The 21351-nt window shown below is 32.8% G+C and overlaps 3 protein-coding genes across 3 annotated transcripts; 2 read left to right on the forward strand and 1 right to left on the reverse strand.

Moving 5' to 3' along the window:
• Nucleotides 1–6324: 6324 nt before the first annotated feature.
• On the forward strand, nt 6325–8084 carry LOC142542229 (crocetin glucosyltransferase, chloroplastic-like). The gene has a single exon (XM_075648741.1). It carries the CDS (start codon nt 6501–6503, stop codon nt 7902–7904), a length of 1404 nt encoding a protein of 467 aa, XP_075504856.1. The 5' UTR covers nt 6325–6500; the 3' UTR covers nt 7905–8084.
• Nucleotides 8085–8329: 245 nt separating this feature from the next.
• LOC142542230 (uncharacterized) lies at nt 8330–18239 on the forward strand. The gene is made up of 5 exons (XM_075648742.1): nt 8330–8963; nt 15422–16259; nt 16395–16498; nt 16592–17421; nt 17617–18239. Exons 2-5 carry the CDS (start codon nt 16201–16203, stop codon nt 17650–17652), a joined length of 1029 nt encoding a protein of 342 aa, XP_075504857.1. The 5' UTR covers nt 8330–8963; nt 15422–16200; the 3' UTR covers nt 17653–18239.
• Nucleotides 18240–18676: 437 nt separating this feature from the next.
• LOC142542231 (xyloglucan endotransglucosylase protein 1-like) lies at nt 18677–20457 on the reverse strand. Its single transcript, XM_075648743.1, has 3 exons — nt 20068–20457; nt 19386–19579; nt 18677–19177 (listed from the first exon to the last, which is right to left on the reverse strand). The coding sequence occupies exons 1-3, from the start codon at nt 20338–20340 to the stop codon at nt 18808–18810; spliced, it is 837 nt and encodes a 278-aa protein (XP_075504858.1). The 5' UTR covers nt 20341–20457; the 3' UTR covers nt 18677–18807.
• Nucleotides 20458–21351: the final 894 nt, after the last annotated feature.

The raw sequence follows: 21351 nt of genomic DNA on the forward strand, positions 1-21351 counted from the left end.
ATAGTTTGCTTCTTTATCACGACATTTTTTCGGTTTTCTACATTGTTTTTATCTGATAATCTTATTTTTCCGACTATCTTTTTTGTTGTTAAATGATTTTTCAGCTTTTGACAATCATCAACTATAAATCCTAAGAAAAAATGCTTTTACTCGCGATAAGTTTTCACTGTGACTAAAAGTATGTATAACTTATATATTCTTCAACAACAAAATCAATGAATGGTGTTGCACCTTCTTCAATTATTGTGATATTTATGATATCATTTTTATATATTTAGTATCAATATTATAAACATATAGCTATAAGGTTAATAAATTTTTAACAACTATTTCTCAATCATTGTGAGAAAAATACTTGAAATCTCTTCAAATGGCTATATTTTAAAACTGTGTCCTCATTTAATTTGACGCAATTCAAGAAAGTCATATTGATCGTCATTTTTTGAAAGTTTTGAAATAATGATTGCGTGCATCATGTCATAAGGATGATATAGTTTCAATCTCATTTGTTGCGTTTAGAACATAATATTGTATTATTCATTGAAACAAAACAAATTTTCTTCTATCGAGTTTATATTTTGTTTTATAATATTTTATATCTTGTGGAACGATATACAAAATTAATTATTGTATTTTAAAAATCTTGAGAAGAGATACGAATAATGTAATTAAGATATGCATATGAGATATCATTCAAATATATGTCAAAGTATTTGTCTTATTCAATATCACATCTAATAATATAATCATTTAGATTTCATGAGCATTTTATGATAGTCAAAATTAATTTGATGAAATATTGTAGAATTTTATTTGAATTTCAATAGTTTGCTAAGTGAATTTATTTGACGAGGAGTTTTCTATGCTACCATCATATATGTTATGAATTAGCTGGTTAGACACTTTGACTAAAAAAAGAGACAAAAACAATCTCGTAGTCACATCGAAATATATCGAGATAATATTGGAGGAAATAAAGTGAAACTGGCTTAATGTCTCAATAAAATGCACAAAATTGATCTATTATATTGTGTCAACAAAGCTTTAGAATTGTTCTCATACCATTATAAATAGAATGAGAATTATGCACAATGTGTTTTTTATGTATTTCTTTTTCTGAATGAAGAATTTTTTCTTTTTGAAAACTATTTTATTGAGAAATATTGACATTTTATATGACATCCATATGTCGCACAACCATGAAGTAACAACATAATCAATATATAACACTTAACGTACACATATAATTCTTCAATTTCTTCTTCATTGTGCTTCGTTTAAATTTAAATCTGAATCATTCTTGAATCTTAATATTTCGCTTTAAATATGATTTAATATATATGTATATGTTTCATGTTAATTAGTTGGACTTAATTTCAAATATCTATAAAAAAATGTGCTTGAATTATATCATACAGAAATTAGGACATAGTATATAGGACCGCGCTTGCCGCTTTACCAAAATCTATAGATAGTAGTAATGGTGCAATTCAAATCTTTTAAAGCGCACAGCAGCTCAAGCACGACGGTTCGGCCGCTCTACCAAGCAGGGACAATTATTGCACCTGACAATATCCCTCCCAATAATTGCACTCCTTGCAATCAATGGGAATCGAACCCGTGACCTTGACTCTGATACCAATTGTAGGGCCGAGCGCTTGCCGCTTTACCAAAGCTATAGCTAGTAGTAATGGTGCAACTCAAATCTTTTAAACCGCACAGTAGCTCAAGCACCACGGTTCGACGGCTCTACCAAGCATGGACAATTATTGCACCCAACATAGTAATACCCAACATTATTTTTTTTATTTAACATGTCTTTTTTTTTCATCCACTATGTTTGTCTTAACTTTTTTGTTCAAAATTTGACGCATTTCGTAGACTATATGTATGAAAAACCAAGAAATTATATAATTTACAGAAACCATTTATTATTCTCTTCGTAGAACAGAAGACCCAAAATACGTGGCTTTGATTGGTATACTTTCATACTTATTTTTATATAAACAACAAGACACATCATATAATATCAGAAAAATCAATTACCGCCAACAATACTAACCAAAACGAATAAAAAAATCGTAACACAAACAACCTCGATAAAAAAAAATGATAACTCAAAGTTTAAAAATAATTTATTTAGTACAATAACAAAGAAATTGAAGTATATACGAGCAATAAAAAACATAAATCACTCTCAAATTAAATATTAACTCATATTATTCAAAATTTGTATAAATTTTACAATATTTTTTGCAAATAACGAGAAGACACTTTATTAATGTCATAGTTTTATAGATATTCATTCCACTTCTTTAAAAAAACACAAATGAAAAATGGTGCCTTGAAATCATAATAAAACCATTTAGAAAAGCAGCCGTAAAAATATAATTCAAAGTCACACAATTTTTCTTAAACCATAGAAAAATATTATACTATTGACAAAATATATATAGCAACAACAAAGCATGCGTTAACTTGTGATATAATTAAAATTTAGAATCATGCATAATCATTGAACTAAAACAAAACCGCATGCCAAAAATCTACTGGATATTATATATTTTAATAATTTATCCATATTTGTCGTTAATCAGAGGACTCTTAGACCTACCAAATTTTGTAGTTCACCTATTAGTTTCATAATAAATAATATTACAAAAATAATATAAGCAAGAAAATAAAAACTCAAATTAAAATGCCTTCTATCAATCTAAGTAAAAAAAATTGATTAGAGAATATAATAATGTCGTAAAAAAATTAAATATTGATTTATAGACAGAAGTTTGGAAATACATTTGCCTCAATAAATAAAAAATATTATCTCTTGATATTCTGAGACATAAGGTAAAAACGAAGAAATATTCAGTTTTTTTAATATTTTGTAAGTCACTTCAAACTAAGTAATCTAAGCAAACAGAAAACATACATTATGTGTTTAAAAATTAACAAAATATATCAACAATAAAAAATTGAAAAATAACCATTTTTGTTGGATATTTGATTTTGTTTCTCATTTCTTTGTGCAAACAAACAAATCACATAAACAATACAAACACAATTACATGATCAATACAAATGACATATAACAATCAAACATGTTAACGCTAGGGTAAAAAAACTTCTCTCATTGCAAGAACAAAAAATGATCAAATGTAGCATATTATTTAGTAATATTTATTTAGCAGTATTTATAAAAAAATTGACTAAATAACTTAAAAACTGTGTTTGAAATCACTTACAGACAAACATTTCTCTCAATCACATATCTTTATTGACACATAAAGAGTCTGAAAATATTTTTATTCTAAATGGGAGAAAGAAATTTTGTATGACATTAATATTTATTAATAATTTATTTTTATTCAATCCGACTTATCTCCCTTTGTCTTCATATTATTATTTGACGACAATATATAAATTCAAGTAATTAAAATTAAATTTAAAAGTAAATTAAAATAATAATTAGTTTGATTGAGTTAAATACACTATTAATGATCTTATTAAACTAAGATAAAAAAATGACTTAAATAACATCATTAACATGACAAATTGTAAAACAAAAATAATAATAATATAATAGTAAGATCACAAATGAAAGTCATATATTTAATAGATTAATTAATAGATAATATATTATTTAGTAATGTGTATTTACCATCATATATTGAAAATTGATTAAATAACTTAAATGTTTGCAATGAAATCACTTACATATAAACATTTTCTCTCAATCACGTATTTTTGTTGATACATAAGTAATCTATATATATCTACCTTCTAAATGGGAAAAAAATGTTTTATATGACCTTAATTTTTATTCATAATTTAATTTTATTTAATCACACTCATATCTATTCGTTTCCCATTATTACCTTAATGTTCGTAATATTAACAATTTATTTAAATTTATAACATTATGATATTGATTTTCTGTGAATTTGATGTCAATGTAAATATTAAAGTAAATAATTTTAAATTTAAAAATAAAAATATATTAATGATTATTATTAAATGAACATATGAAAAAAATAAAAAAATAAATATGTATTTATGATAGTGATTTTATGTGAATTTGATGTCAATGTAAATATTAAAGTAATTAATTTTAAATTTAAAAATAAAAATATATTAATGATTATTATTAAATGAATAGATGAAAAACAAACAAAAAATAAACATGTATTTATGATAGTGATTTTATGTGAATTTGATGTCAATGTAAATATTAAAGTAATTAATTTTAAATTTAAAAATAAAAATGTATTAATGATTATTATTAAAAGAATATATGGAAAAAAAAACATGTAGTAATTAATTTTAAATTTAAAAATAAAAATATATTAATGATTATTAATAAATGAGTAGATGAAAAAAAATAAATAAACATGTATTTATGATAGTGATTTCCTGTGAATTTGGTGTCAATGTAAATATTAAAGTAATTAATTTTAAATTTAAAAATATATAGATTATTAGTATATAAATATAGATATAGATATAGATTAAACCTCGACATATAAATTTATAATTTCTTATTTTCTGTTTTCTTAAATATAAATTTTTTGTATTATTTATTTTAATAAAAGAATGTTTCTGTTTTGTTAAATATAAATTTTTTGTATTATTTATTTTAATAAAATAATGTATAACACTATTACTATTATTTGTAAGGTATTTTCACAAAACCAATTAATTTTATAAATAATATTATTATATATTGAAATTTTTTGTATTATTTATTTTAATAAAAGAATGTTTCTATTTTGTTAAATATAAATTTTTTGTATTATTTATTTTAATAAAAGAATGTATAACACTATTACTATTATTTGTAAGGTATTTTTCACAAAACCAATTAATTTTATAAATAATATTATTACATATTGATTATTTTAATAAGAGAATATATAACACTATTACTATTATTTGTAAGGTATTTTCACAAAATCAATTAAATTTATAAATAATATTATTAAATATTGATTCGAATCATTAGTTGTTGAACATATACTTTGATATTATTTGTAGTCATGTCATGAAATTGAGTGAAAGAGTAATAAATAATAATTAGTGAATGGATTAATAATAATTAACTAATTACATAAAAGGAAGACAAAGTGTCATTAGAGTACACTTTTAATGAGGATAATAAAGGAATTTCACAATTCAATCTGTATATTTATATAGATATAGATATGTGTATCGAGTTGACAAATTTCACATATATATCATTTTGAATAGGTCTTTTGTGAAACGGTTTCACGAATATTTATCTGCGAGACGAGTCAACCCTACCGATATTCACAAGAAAAAGTAATACTCTTAGTATAAAAAGTAATATTTTTTCATGGATGACCCAAATAAGAGATCAGTCTCACAAAATACGATCCGTGAGATCGTTTCACACAAGTTTTTTATTTTTGACTATTATCTTAGAAAATACTAACTTAGTATTATATTGTTTAATTCTATAATACATATAATTATGTTTTTGGGTTATACATAAAACCCAGACTATACATAGTCAAAGTCCTGGTCAGCAAGAAATCGCTTGAAAAGTTGTTTGACCGCAGCAAATTTGGGTAAAATTCTGATTTGTTACCTCTAAAAAAATAAACATTTATCAGAACGTCCCAGCTGTATCAATGAAGACTGGCCAAAATCAAACAAAACATTGAAACCGTCACTCATTTAATTTATCAAATTCAATTTCTCTAGCTACCATCGTCACCTCAAACGTCATCTTGTTAAGTCACTACTATTGAATTAATTTTATTTATACGAGTTTATACGTGAATATTTATGATAAAGTAATCAATTAAGATTTCAAGTTATTAGATTTTAAAGTATCTAATATGTTGTGAGCTTTTAATGTGTAGATATATAAGTGTAATTTATGTTTTTATAATGAATTAAAATAGAAATATCAGAAGATAATGATAGACATTATCTATTTATGAGCCTTGATGCTCTAATCAAGCAGCATCACGTCCTCGATTCTTTTATCCATTAAGAAAATAATTTAGAAGAGAAAACTAAAGGAATATTTCAAAGAAATAGATCGTAGATCTGGAAAATAAAGACACATTCTAAAAAATTCAGGATTATGATTTCAGGTACGGTTCCACTTAAAATTTCAATCAAATTTTTAATGATCTAACGTCGTGGATTACGTGGTTTATAGGATTTTCTCAACAAGTAAGTACATAAGCAAGGAAACATTGAAGTCGTAGAACTTTTTAACTAATTTATTCGAAATTGAGTACATGGATCGATTAACATTTTGTATTAAAACATTTCTAGCGTACACGACACACACATATAAGACAATTAGAACTTGATCACTCGTGACCTTCCCATGACGGGTGGTTTATATATATAGTTGTCGACACACCCAAAAAATCAAAGACACTCACAGCTCAAATATTTCCGATTTCCAAAATCCCAACCAGTCAGAGAATCACATTTCCGTTGACATATTTCAAAACTTAAACCCAATGAATTCACGCCACGTCCTCCTCATCTCATACCCGGCACAAGGACACATCAACCCCTCGCTTCGGTTTGCCCAAAGGCTTATCCACATCGGGATTGATGTCACCTTCGCCACCACCGTGAATGTGCGGCGGCGCATGGCCAAAGCCTCTTCCGGAGACGCCCCCAAAGGCCTCACCTTCGCAACATTCTCCGACGGGTACGATGATGGCTTCAAGCCTAGCGATGACGGCAAGCGCTACATGTCGGAACTAAAAAAGAGTAGCTCAAGAACTTTGAAAGATATAATTGTCGCCTCGTCGGAGCAAGGCCGCCCCGTCACGTGCTTGGTGTACACAGTCCTGCTCCCATGGGCGGCGGAGGTGGCGCGTGAGGTTCATGTCCCGTGTGCGCTTCTCTGGATTCAACCGGCCACCGTGCTGGTCGTGTACTACTATTATTTTAAAGGGTTTGAAGATGAAATAAAGGCGAACTCCGATAATCCCTCATGGAAAATTCAGTTCCCCGGACTCCCATACAACTTCTCCAAAAGTGATCTTCCATCTTTTATACTTCCAGAGAGCGCTGAAAGCTACGGCTTCGTGCTTCCATCTTTCAAGGAGCAGATTGAGGCTCTTGATTTAGAAACGAAACCGAAGGTTTTAGTAAACAATTTCGATGTGTTGGAGCCTGATGCATTGAAATCCATTGAAAACTACGTGTTTATTGGGATCGGACCCCTGATCCCTCCTGCTTTCTTAACGGATGGTCAAGTACTCTTGTCGGACAAATCATTTGGGGGCGATCTTTTTCAGAAATCAGATGATTACATTGAATGGTTGAACTCAAATCCGGATTCGTCAGTGGTTTATGTCTCATTTGGTAGCTTGTTGAATCTTCCGAAATCCCAGATGGAAGAGATTGCAGAAGGCTTATTAGATTCTAAAAAACCATTTCTATGGGTTATTCGAGCTAATCAAGATGAAAATGAAGAAGATGAGAAGCTGAGTTGCATGGAGGAACTCGAAAATCTTGGGAAGATAGTGCCATGGTGTTCTCAGCTGGAGGTTCTTACCCACAAGTCGTTAGGGTGCTTCATAACGCACTGCGGATGGAATTCAACTTTAGAGAGCTTGTCATGTGGCGTGCCGATGGTAGCCTTTCCGCAATGGTCGGATCAAGGGACGAACGCAAAGCTGATCGTAGATGCGTGGAAGGTCGGGGTTAGAGTGAAAGTGAATGAAAATGGCGTGGTTGAGAGTGATGAGATCAGGTCTTGCATCGAGAAAGTGATGGGTGATGGTGAAAATGGGAGAGAATTGCGAGAAAATGCGAGAAAATGGAAGAGTTTGGCAAGAGAAGCCATGGAGGAAGAAGGATCTTCCAACAAGAACTTGAAAGCGTTTCTTCAAGAAATGGGGTGTTAGATTTGATCAATACTTATTTTGCTTGTCATTCTTCGGAAATTGGTTTTGGCACTCATTTATCGAGTGTTTTGGGTTTATTCATATTAGTAAACATTACTGATTATTTTTTATTACGTGTATAAATAAAAACGAAAAAAATGAAATGTTTTTAAGGTAAGAGAATTTTTTTGTTTCATTAAATTTGTCTCTTTTGAGTTTTGGTTTACTAAATTTTCAAAATTTACTATCGTACACTAACTTTAAAATTTTTTGGCTTCTGTAATATGACAACGTGTGGAAATTGTCGAATTCTCTGACATGACGTCGAAAATTGGACCGAAGTAAAAAAGTTAAAAAGTTAATGGGCCACATGGTGATAATAGTTAATACCGAACTATAAGCCCAACCCATTGGGCCCATTGGATTATTTTGCGAGCACGCTTCCCTCCGAAAATAACTCTCTCTGATTCGCGCTAAAGGCACCCCTGACTCTACTCAGCCTTCGAGCCCCCCTTGCAGCTCAACACCAGTTGAGGTCAAAAGAATTCATTGAGAAACTAAGCCACCCATGGAAGAATTGTCATCACCGGACACCATTTTCCGGAAAAGAAAGAAAATCCCAGCATCGCTAGCGGATCAATTTGACGGCACTTTGACCCGAAGCGAGGCCCAGATGTGCATCTACTGCAGTGGATCTGGAAGCTCCCGCCCTGAAGTGATTACCGAAGAACTATCATCAGTGACGGATTTTTCGGTCCTAAATTGTGGCAATGCTTGGGGAGGATAATCGATTAAAGATCTCCGGGCACGGAGAGTTTTCACTCCTGATGTAAATTCAATCCTTCAAGAGAAAACGAGGATAAGTTGGAAGAGGGAAAATATTTGTTGAAAGGTTTAGATTCGGAATCCGTTCATGGTCGATTATAGGATATGGGTTCGGGTTATATGAAGGTGGATGAGACTTTAGGCTGTGACGAGGTTATGACATCGGAGGTCAAACCAGCTAATACCGATAATGAGATTCCTACGAAGAAGAATGAGGCGATTTCTGAAAATGGATCTGTTCTCAGAAGCAAAATGGTGATGATATATTTTTATTGATAATATGTTGCTTACCCTTGTTACTATGGATGGTTGCCGCAATTTTCAATATATCTTCGTGTAATTGTATTCCAACAATTTTGACGTTTCTCGATTAATATGAGAACTACTATTTTTTTATTCGATGTTTAAGATATTTGTTCTCGTCGGAAAATAATATTTAAAATGTGTGTATTGAATATTTGAATGTTGAATATTTGAATGTTGAAAATAAGAGTTGTAAATATTGAAAATTAGTGTGTGATGATGTAGGTAATGATGTATTTTATTTTTGGATTATTTGTAAAGATTTCCTATAAATAGATCTCTCATTTGTGAAGAAAATCACAATTGAGTAGAGAGAAAAATATTATAAAGTGTGTAGTTTGGTAAATTTTGAGAGTTTGAGATTTTTACTTTTTACCATAAATTTTTACTTACGTTATCAGCACGAAGCTCTAAAAGTCCTTCATATTTTTCCAAGCTCCAAACAGAAGAAAAAGGTAACAAAAGTAATAATATTTATTGTACTGTTATTTATTTATTGTGTATATATTTAATATATAATATAATGTTATTATTAGAAATAATAAAAATAAATTTTTCAAAAACTTGTTATAAATCCTGGGAGGATGTTAAGACGACATCCCACACTCCCGGTAAGGGATACGACAAGTATAAAAGCCTATAAGATTTTTAAACAAAATAACTTACGACACCTCATTATAATAATGTGATATGATATACATAATTATTTAAACATGATTAATATTATATTCACCATATTATTACCATAAAATTATACAAATACATACATTTATTTTTTGTACACCAACGGTCATAAACGGTAACAAAACGGCTATTTTTTGCCCTATAAATATGATCTCACAAACACATTCCATCACTCCAACTTTCTATTCTTCTCTAAAAATTATTCATCATCAAATTTTTCGAAGAAAAAAGAAGATGGCTTTCTCAAGGATATTTTTAATTATTTTGGTTGTCATACTCACGAGTCTTGTATTTATCGGAGAATATCCTCCTCGTGCGTTTTCTTTATTTTTACAAATACTTGTACTTGTTGTTTATCCGTTACTTTGTATTGCAATAATTATTAACTAATAAAATGCATCGTAATTTTTTTTAGTACCACCATGTCAAATTTAACAAAGCTCGAATTTGTTGCGCTCGACATCACGGGAAAGAATTATATGCCATGGACTCTAGATATAGAAATGCATCTTGAGTCATTGGGTCTAAGCGAGACCATTAAAGAAAATGGCATATGCACGTCACAAGAAAAGGCAAGAGCCATGATATTTTTGCGTCGACATCTCGACGATGGATTGAAATGTGAATATCTGACTGAAAAAAATCACATGGCTTTGTGGAAGGGATTAAAAGAAAGATTCGAACATATAAGAGAAGTTATACTTCCGACCGCCCGGGATGAATGGAATACATTGAGATTCCAAGACTTTAAAAAAGTCAGTGATTACAATTCGGCGATGTATAGAATAATCTCGCAATTAAAATTTTGTGGACATGAGGTCACAGAATCTGAGATGCTTGAAAAAACATTTTCCACGTTTCATGCATCAAATATTACTCTACAGCAACAATATAGAGTACGTGGATTCGCGAGATATTCTGAACTCATCGCCTGTCTTCTTGTGGCGGAAAAAAACAACGAGCTATTAATGAGAAATCATCAGTCCCGACCCACTGGATCAACAACATTTCCAGAAGTAAATGCTGTAAGTAAAAATGAATTTAAACCTGGAAACCAAAATCAAATTCAAAGACAAGGTTTTGGTCGAGGTCGAGGTCGTGGACGTGGACGTGGACGTGGAATTAACCGTGGTCGTGGTCAAGGCCGTGGTTTTGAAAATAATCGAGATAGTTATTTTTATAACTCATCTCAAAAGAACGTCACAAACCATCCACAGAAAAGGTATCATGAGAATACAAGTGTTAATGAGAAGCACTCAAAAAGATATGAAAGTTCTTGTTACAGATGTGGTACTCCAGGACATTGGTCCAAAGTTTGTCGAGCCCCTGAGCACCTTTGTAAACTTTATAAAGAATCATTAAAGGGGAAAGAAAAGGAGACCAACTTCACTGAACGCAGTGATCGTTTGAGTGATTCAACTCATTTTGATGCTGGTGATTTTATGAATGATTTCTGTGGAAATGATCAATATGTTGGTGGGATAGAAATGAACAATATTGATGCTGCAGATTTTCTCAACGATTTCTCTGAAAATGAACAATATAATGGTAGAATATAAATGTACAATAATTTATTTTTCATGTATTCATAGAATAATGTTTTATTGTATAATTATGATTTGTGTTATATTTAAATATATATTGCAAGTAATTTATTTCATTGCATATTTTTTTGAAGTTCAAATATGGAAAATGCTATGAGCAAAGCTGAAGTTTGCATACCCGATAGTGGTACAACGCACACTATCCTTCGAGATAAAAGATATTTCTTGGAACTAAACCCAACAAAAACAATGGTGAATACAATATCAGGTCCTGTAGACTTGATTAAAGGATGTGGTAAAGCACAATTTTTGTTACCTAATGATACAAAATTTTTGATCAATGATGCTTTATATTCACCACAATCGAAAAGAAATTTGTTGAGTTTTAATGATATATATTTCCATGGGTATGATACTCAAACAATGAATGAAGGGAATGAGAAATATATGTGTCTTATCACATATAAATCAGGAAAGAAATATGTGATTGAAAAACTACCAATGCTCCCTACTGAATTGCATTATACACATATAAGTCTCATTGAATCAAACATGGTAGTTGATAATTCTTCGATATTAACCAATTGGCATGATCGATTGGGACATCCTGGTTCAACAATGATGCGAAGAATTATAGAAAATACACATGGTCATCAACTGAAAGACCAGAAGATCTTTCAGAATAATAAGTTTCAATGTAAAACATGTTCTCTTGGAAAACTTATTATAAGACCATCACCAGTCAAAATCCAAACTGAATCACCAATGTTTCTTGAACGTATTCAGGGTGATATTTGTGGACCAATCCATCCACCATGTGGACCATTCAGATACTTTATGGTATTGATTGATGCCTCCAGCAGATGGTCACATGTATGTTTATTATCAACTCGAAATGTTGCATTTGCAAGATTACTTGCTCAAATAATAAAATTGAGGAATCAATTTCCCGATTATACAATCAAGAAAATTAGACTTGATAATGCTGGTGAATTTACTTCCCAAACTTTCAATGATTATTGTATGTCTATGGGAATCATTGTTGAGCATCATGTTGCTCATGTACATACACAGAATGGATTGGCTGAATCATTGATTAAACGTCTGCAAATGATTGCTAGACCAATGATTATGAAAACAAAGCTCCCTATTTCTATATGGGGACATGCAATTTTACACGCTGCTTCATTAATTCGCATCAGACCAAGTGCATATCATAAATACCCCCCATTGCAGCTTGCATTTGGTAAAGAACCAGACATTTCTCATCTGAGAATTTTTGGATGTATGGTGTATGTGCCTATTGCACCACCGCAACGAAAGAAAATGGGACCTCAAAGAAAGGTTGGAATTTATATCGGTTATGATAGTCCATCAATCATTCGATATCTTGAACCTCAGACAGGCGACGTGTTCACAGCACGTTTTGCTGATTGTCATTTTAATGAGGAAATCTTCCCAATGTTAGGGGGAGAACAGAAACATACCGAAAAGGAAATTACATGGTATGTATCATCATTGTTACATCTGGATCCAAGAACAAAACAATGTGAAAAAGATGTACAACAAATTGTACACTTGCAAAGAATAGCAAATCAAATACCAGATGCATATTCAGACACAAAAGGGGTAACTAAATCATATATACATGCTGCAAATGCCCCTGCTCGAATTGAAATTCCAAAGAAACAAATGGAAGATACTCATGATGTCATTAAACGCCTGAAGCGTGGAAGGCCAGTCGGTTCCAATGATAAAAATCCTCGAAAAAGAAAATTCATAGAGAAACACGATGATCACAAAATAAAGAATGATGTTTCTGAAGAAACACATGATGATCACAAAATAGAGAATGGTGTTCCTGAAGAAACACATGATGATGAAAATGTTCTGTCAGAACCACAAACTGACGAGAATCAAGAAATCTAATACTGGAAAAATATGGAACCGAAAAGATATAGATGAAATTGATGATATATTTTCTTATAATGTGGCAATCGACATCATAAATGATAACGAAGATCATGAACCAAAATCTTTTGGTGAATGTAAAAATCGGCAGGATTGGATAAAATGGAAAGATGCCATCCAGGTTGAATTAGATTCGCTAAAAAAACGTAATGTTTTTGGACCTATAGTCCTTACACCTGAAGGTGTAAAACCTGTTGGATACAAATAGGTTTTTATTCGAAAGCGAAATGAGAAAAATGAAATAGTAAGATATAAAGCTCGACTTGTTGCACAAGGTTTTTCTCAAAGGCCTGGAATTGATTATGAAGAAACGTATTCTCCTGTGATGGATGCAATTACGTTTCGGTATTTGATTAGCTTGGCGGTATCTGAAAATTTAGAAATGCGTCTTATGGATGTTGTTACAGCTTACTTATATGGATCACTTGATAGTAATATATATATGAAAATCCCTGAAGGATTTAAGATGCCTGAAGCACAAAGTTCAAAACCCAGGGAATGTTATTCTGTGAAATTACAAAGATCATTATATGGGTTAAAGCAATCAGGTCGAATGTGGTATAATCGACTAAGTGATCACTTGATGAAAAAGGGATATGTAAATAATTCAATATGCCATTGTGTTTTCATTAAGAAAACAACATCCGGATGCGTAATTATTGCTGTATATGTTGATGATTTAAACATCATTGGAACGAATAAAGAAATTCAAGAAGTTGTGTCATACTTGAAGGAAGAATTTGAAATGAAGGATCTTGGAAAACCAAGTATTGTCTTGGTTTACAAATTGAACAAAAAGAATGTGGAATGTTTGTTCACCAGACAAATTATACAGAAAAGATCCTTAAACGTTTTAATATGGATAAAGCAAACCCTTTAAGTACTACAATGGTTGTTAGATCATTAAACATAGAAAAAGATCCATTCCGTCCATGTGAAGATGATGAAGATATTCTTGGTTCAGAAGTACCATATCTAAGTGCCATCGGTGCCCTTATGTACCTTACAAATTGTACAAGACCTGATATATCTTTTGCTGTGAATCTGTTGGCAAGATTTAGCACATATCCAACAAAGAGACACTGGAACGGAATTAAACATATATTCCGTTATCTACGAGGAACGACATACTTGGGACTTTTGTATTCAAAAGATGCTAATCCAAGTATAATTGGTTATGCTGATGCTGGATACTTATCTGATCCACACAAGGCACGTTCCCAAACTGGATATGTATTTACTCGTGGAGACACTGCAATATCTTGGCGTTCTCAGAAACAAACGCTCGTAACAACTTCATCAAATCATGCCGAGATTATTGCACTACATGAAGCAAGTCGTGAATGTGTGTGGTTAAAATCAATGACCCAACATATCCAAATTTCATGCGGATTATCATCTGATGAGAAGCCTGTGATACTATATGAAGATAATGCTGCATGTGTTGCTCAAATGAAAGAAGGATACATAAAAAGCGACAGAACTAAACATATTTCTCCTAAGTTCTTCGCATTCACCAAGGAGCTTGAGAAGAATAAATGTATTGATGTTCGCCACATTCAATCAAGTGAAAACTCGTCAGATCTCTTCACAAAGGCACTTCCTACGTCAATATTCAGAAAGCACATATATAATATTGGGATGCGCAATCTACGAAATTTGTGAAGAATTGTTCATGTCAACATCAGGGGGAGTTTACGTGACTGCACTCTTTTTCTCTTACTATGGTTTTTATCCCAATGAGTTTTTTCCAAGTAAGGTTTTTAACGATGCAGTACAAAAACACGTAATAAAGACATCATCGTATCATGATCATCATCACAAGGGGGAGTGTTGGAAAATAATATTTAAAATGTGTGTATTGAATATTTGAATGTTGAATATTTGAATGTTGAAAATAAGAGTTGTAAATATTGAAAATTAGTGTGTGATGATGTAGGTAATGATGTATTTTATTTTTGGATTATTTGTAAAGATTTCCTATAAATAGATCTCTCATTTGTGAAGAAAATCACAATTGAGTAGAGAAAAAAATATTATAAAGTGTGTAGTTTGGTAATTTTTGAGAATTTGAGATTTTTACTTTTTCACAACAGTTCTGATCAAAATTTTGTATTTTGCTGTTGTTTGAATTTCTATAGAGAGCCAAAAAGAATGCATGGGTTTTATTTCCTGCAGATAGCTAACTTCGAAATTTTTCCTTCTTTTGAGGCCCTTACTTTATGTTCTAAAAGGAAGGTGTTTAGGACTCCAGGATCTTTCCGTTATAGAAGGTTGCTGCCATATCTAAGGGACATAGTGAATGATGATTTTCGCAAGTTTCTTGCTCTGTTGTTTCTTTTTGTTATTTTCTTTGCCAAAAAAAGAAACCCATATGCACAATTTTTTTTTCTTTCATGATTAAAAAGTTAAAGTTATTCTATCTAATTGCTCTTATTGGTAGTTTTGATGAATCTTTATTTAAATAATGCATTTAAAAGTGAGCTATGAGTACCATGATGTCATTCTTACTAATATTCTTGCAATATGATTAATTGTTCGATAGTAGTTGTTTCGAAAATTGAAATAGTGGATGCAGTAAATCCATGTACGTCAAGGGAGTCCTGTAGTGTGAAGTCTAATTCGAATTCATATATCCGAAATCATCATAATGGTTGTATTGAGAGTCAGAAGTGTCATCCTGAATACACCAAATTATCCAAGAACAAAGCAATGCCGAGCTTTCAATCAGGACTCCCCCTGCAACAACGAGTATTTGTGTGATAGAAAAGATAAAAGGGACGACCCTGCCGGAAATATTGGGCTACATAAAATGGAACAGAGAAACCCCCAGGATGGCATGAGTCAAGTGGATGTTTCGTTAGAAGAGAAGTCAATTCAAATGACACCTCCTGATCGTGATATCTTCACTCAAACTGAGATTGGCGTCGATAAAGAATATGTTGAAACTAGCACTTTTCTAACAGAGAACCAAATTCGTACGAACAACTATGTTTTCCTCGACCAAAGTTCAGATGGGAAACAGCTCTCTGATTCAATCAACAGTCTGGTAAACTTTCTCCAATCCATAAATGTCTCGAAAGCATAAATATTACTTCATTTATGTTATTTCGACATACTCTCTGAAGTATTACTTGGAAATGCCTTGCAGACTTCCGGAATAATATTTCTTATGTTCTTTCAGGTTCTTAATCCTAGTAGTCGACGGAGGGTCTTTAAACATCCACGATCCCTCAGCTACCGGAGAACTGCTTCCTTTTTTGATGGAAATTTCCAAAGACAATTCAAGTAATTTCCTTCACAAATGTAGTTCATACAGTAAATGGACATACTTAATTGCTACATGCGTGGTTAATTGCTTGCATGCTTGACTATTTTCAGACGAATCTATAGATGGCGAGGGCCTGATCGAATTGATCAGGTCAATCGCTATATATTCACAAAAACCACATCCTCTATCTGCTGCTACTTCGCTTGAACAAAACAATGCAAAGAAAATGCGAACTGGGAGTTCTTACGGGAGCCAACAGACTGAGTGTCTTGTGGAAATTCTGCTGCCTGCATCTATTCCTCCGGCTGGTTCATATTTGAATACTGGTGCCAATCCAAGCTCACCGACAACTACATCTCCTTTCCCCGTTGATCTATCAAATGTCAAGCCGAGTTTAGAAGTTTCTGAAAATGGAGATAGGTCATGCGTGAATCTTGATTTGCAAACAGGAGGAATATCGCAATCTCAAAGTAGTCCCAGAAGGTTAGAATCAGAATGTTCCCACACCGGTACTAGTGGTCTTGAAAGGAAGGAGCGATCTACTCTCCAAATCAAAGAATCTGAACAGGTTGCTAAACAGACCAAATGCTCGGACCTGGGATTGGAAGTGTACAATGATAACAGAGAGTCAATTGAACATGTTCAATTGAACCAAGGCACTTTGGAAGTGGATGTCTGCAATACTTTTTTTTCTACTATCGCTGGTCCTCCCAAGGGAATTTTAAAGAAAAATCCAAGAGGTTGTAGAGGGCCTTGTAATTGTCTAAATTGTGCTTCTTTCCATCTTCATGCTGAGGGAGCATTTGAGTTTTCAAAGAATCAGATGCACGAAGCTGAAGAAGTCGCGTTGGAGTTGATGAAAGAGGTAGCAAAACTTCGCCATTTGTTGAAAAAATCCATTACCAATGAAAATGGTTCTGAGATCGTCCCTCTTAATCTGGTAAGTTCGTATTGAATTGATTGCTATATACTAATATGAGTGTCATTGCACTTCAGCCAGGTGATGGTTTCAATCTTAGTTTAATTCTTCCCCTTTTTTAATGTTTCTTTTGCATTTCATTGTTCTGTAATAATCTTTGCTTGGGGTTCGAGAAAGTTTGGTGAGTCGCAAAGTGTTTTATTTTTCACAATACAGATTCAGGTTGAACAAGCTTGTTCTGAGTCACTTTAAACGGAGAAACTAGCAAAAGTGTGCCTCTCCCAGTTGAACTGTGATCTCAAAATTCATTGCAGAACGCGGGTAAAGTCAGGCATTCCTTCTGAAATTTTATCTTGATTTACTTTTGATGGATATAGGTTGTTTGTTATGCATTCATTCATCTAAGCCAACCAGATTCACTGGATTTAGTTTCTAAGATTTGCATGAAAAGTTTCTTCATTTTATCGTGCCACCTGCAGGCCTTGCTCCAGCCTAAGGTGACGTTCTCTAATTATATCCAAGAACGATCTTTTCCAACCTCAGATCGTCTTGTCCGCATGGAAAAGACAAAATAAAAAGTAAATTTTTTGAAGAATAAGGAAAGCTCTATCTATCTTTGGCATCGAATGATGAAATCAAGGGAATGGCTTAGTCTTCGATCTGCAACTTTATGCATGAAAGTTTAAGAGATTTTTTTATCGTTCTTGTTAGAAAAAGTTTCACTTGTTGGTGATTGCTGGTAAGATAAATGATCCGAGTCAAAACCAGAAGTTTATGTTGGAATACGATGTGATCACACTCACATAGTTTCGAAATACTTTTTTGTACCAATTATACAAACCAATAAATAATTATTAGCCTTCTTGGGAAATTATGTTCATATTTTTATTGCTCCTGTTCAAACTCATTCTGTATCCAGCTATGGTACAATCCGTAAAGCAAATGAGTACTATAGTCGATTGGCAGCGACATACTTATCTAGCTTTGTTGGAGGTTGTAGCAATATATGTGCTCTTCAGCTCATATATTGAGTATTGAGTACAAACAATTGAGGATCTTAATAACTTGACAGCTAGCAATTATAGGGGCTTCTTCTCGTGCCAATTATTCGTCTTGCTCAGTTTTGTAAGCCTCTTATTTGCATCTCTTGTAAACTTCTCGGGGGGGTTCTTCATTGGCAAACGCACACACATAGATACGCTATTTTTTGACGTTCAGCCTTGATCTTTTCTTTCGTGCTGCTGGAACTATTACCATTCATCGATAAACCAAAAGCTAACAAACAGATATTTCATTTTATTAGAACCAGATACTAAAACAAGTCCAGATTCACATAAACAAGGAAACAAACTAATAGAATCTTGAAATAAACTTCGTTGTCTTGTACAAAAGAAGCGTCATCCTTTGTTATACCCTGCATTCTGGAGGAAAGCCTTGAGGGAATCGTTTATAATCCGTGCAATAATTGTATATCATGAAATTCTTCTGAGCCCATCTCAGCCTCCTACGACCATATGCGTCGAGTTCTTGGTTTTGCCATACCCCGTTCGAGAATCCTGATGTGCAGGATCCAGAACAAGTTTGCACGTTGAAGTTCCTGTAGTAGGCCGTAAATGGTGCCTTGGACCAGTCGGTTTTTACTAGCCCGCCTCTCGTGGCCCAGTCATCGGCGTTCCACAGGCTTGAGTAGATCCTCATGGGTTGGCTTTTAGGGTATGAGACACCAAGGGACTCAGCATTTTTGAACTGCCTGATGGGAGTGTTGTCCACCAAGAATCTGAAAATGTGCAAGAGTTTGGTATGTCAATAAAAAAAACTTTACTTTCTAGGAAACTTAAAAAGCTCACCTCCCAGTCTTCTGCAATATTCTCCAACATTTCCATAATCAATATATTATTTCTATATATCACAGAATTATCTTTCCACCTCCCTCACCCAAATAATAATTGAAGGTCGGAATACTTATGGTTGATCAATGTGCTTACACAATTTGATAGGGGTTCCATTGGATAGAGTAGGTGTGGAAATTTTTGGTGGGATCAAACCATAGGTAGAATTGTTGCTCTCTGTTCCCTTTGCCTTGAGCGTACACATTTGTGTGCACAATGTAAGGTTCTCCGGTCACGTTTCCCAGGAACTCGAAGTCGATTTCGTCGTGGTTCGGCCCTTGAGAAGACAGCTGCAACAATTAACTTAATTGTTTGTTGGTTGGTCTCTCCCCAGGTTTATCTTGTATTTGTAACAATCTTAAATTCATTTGCATTTATAATATTTGCATATTGTATTTTTATAAAGTTTTTGTCTTGTGGACTCTTTTATTATGAAGTGAAAAACTAATGCAATATTTTTGTGTGCGTGAATGGAAAAATAGATAGCATTCAAATAAAATTGAGAGATGCGAAAATGACCTATTTTGGACGCATCTTTTTGAATGATTAAACAAGTTGCATGTGTTTTTTTTGGTACTCTTTGATATATGCTACCGAATTTCCTTTTCGTCTAAAAGTTGGAGGCTCAAATAAATCATTCCAGCAAAGACATTTACTTTTCTTAAATTCACATTAAAAAAAAAAACAAATTATATAAATAATCAGGATTATTATCATGCATGAGGTGGATTTATGTATGAAATTAACGTATGTATCAAAAAATTTGAGTGGAACGTACATAATATGTGGTGACTGTTCCAGCGGAGTCACCCGCAACAAGTTTGAGCTGCATATCAATCCTCCCGAACATATACTCTTTCTTGGATTGGAATCCTGAACCAGAGGTTTTATCCAACGACAGAGAAAGAAGCTCCCCTCCATTGAACACCTTGCCCCGATTACCTCCCCACGTTAAGTCGAATTCTTGATTCAAATTGCCGGCAAAACTACTACTCAGTGTCACAAGGAAAACCAACAAAAATGCTGGCAACCCTTCGGAAAATGAAGCCATTCTCACCTCAGATTATGTGTGTGTGTGTGTGTGTGTGTGTGTTATATGATGGATTTGATTAATTTCTTGAAGAACAGCTGATATATAAGCTATGGATGAGTTTTTATGAATGTGTGTGCTGTGTACACACAACACACACACATATATATAGGGGTCGATATGTGTAACGGGGGGGGATGGGACGGGTTGGGGGGGAGGCATTATGGAAGTAATAAAATGCTTGTGAAGAACAACTGGAGCTGATTGAGTTGGTGCCAGCTTGGAGCAATCAAAGCTGGAACCTGCTTTTGTTCAATTAAAATCTCTGAATTTATTTATTTTATGGACAGATGAATTTAAAGTATATTTATGAACGGCACCATATGTGTGTTTGATTCAATAATCTTAGAATTAGATTTCATGGGTCGTCGGTACGTAGGTTCGATCATTCTTCAAACGGAAATATATTTTTCAAAGACTTTCTATTTAATTAATGGCATAAACTTGTGTGAGACGGTCTCACGGATCGTATTTTGTGATACGAGTCTCTTATTTGGGTCATACATGAAAATGCATTACTTTTTATGCTAAAAGTATTACTTTTTTTTGTGAATATCGGTAGAATTGACCCGTCTGACATATAAAGATTCATGAGATCGTCTCACACAAGACTTTTCTCTTAATTAATTTTGAAATATAAAAAAAGTGTGGAATGTGGTTCAAAGTAGTTTGGAGTTTTGTGGAGAGTGGGAGCTTCCAACAATGATTCTGGGTATGGCCCTCTTCCTATCGACTATTCAATGGATGCCAACCAAGCAATGTATATATACATAACATATAATAGAAGCTCCTAAAGCACAATTCAAAACTTAGATACAATCACGAATTCCCCGTTGGATTTCCCAAGTTTCTCTTTAATATTCATACCTACATATCGAATTTTATATATAAATTGTAGCTAGCATAAGATAACAATACAAATCTTTTTGACTCTTATACACTATGTATTGAGTGCTCTTTCGATAATTAGAA

The sequence above is a fragment of the Primulina tabacum genome, chromosome 4, assembly GCF_025594145.1.
Source record: "Primulina tabacum isolate GXHZ01 chromosome 4, ASM2559414v2, whole genome shotgun sequence".
In the NCBI taxonomy this organism is placed as follows: Eukaryota; Viridiplantae; Streptophyta; class Magnoliopsida; order Lamiales; family Gesneriaceae; genus Primulina; species Primulina tabacum.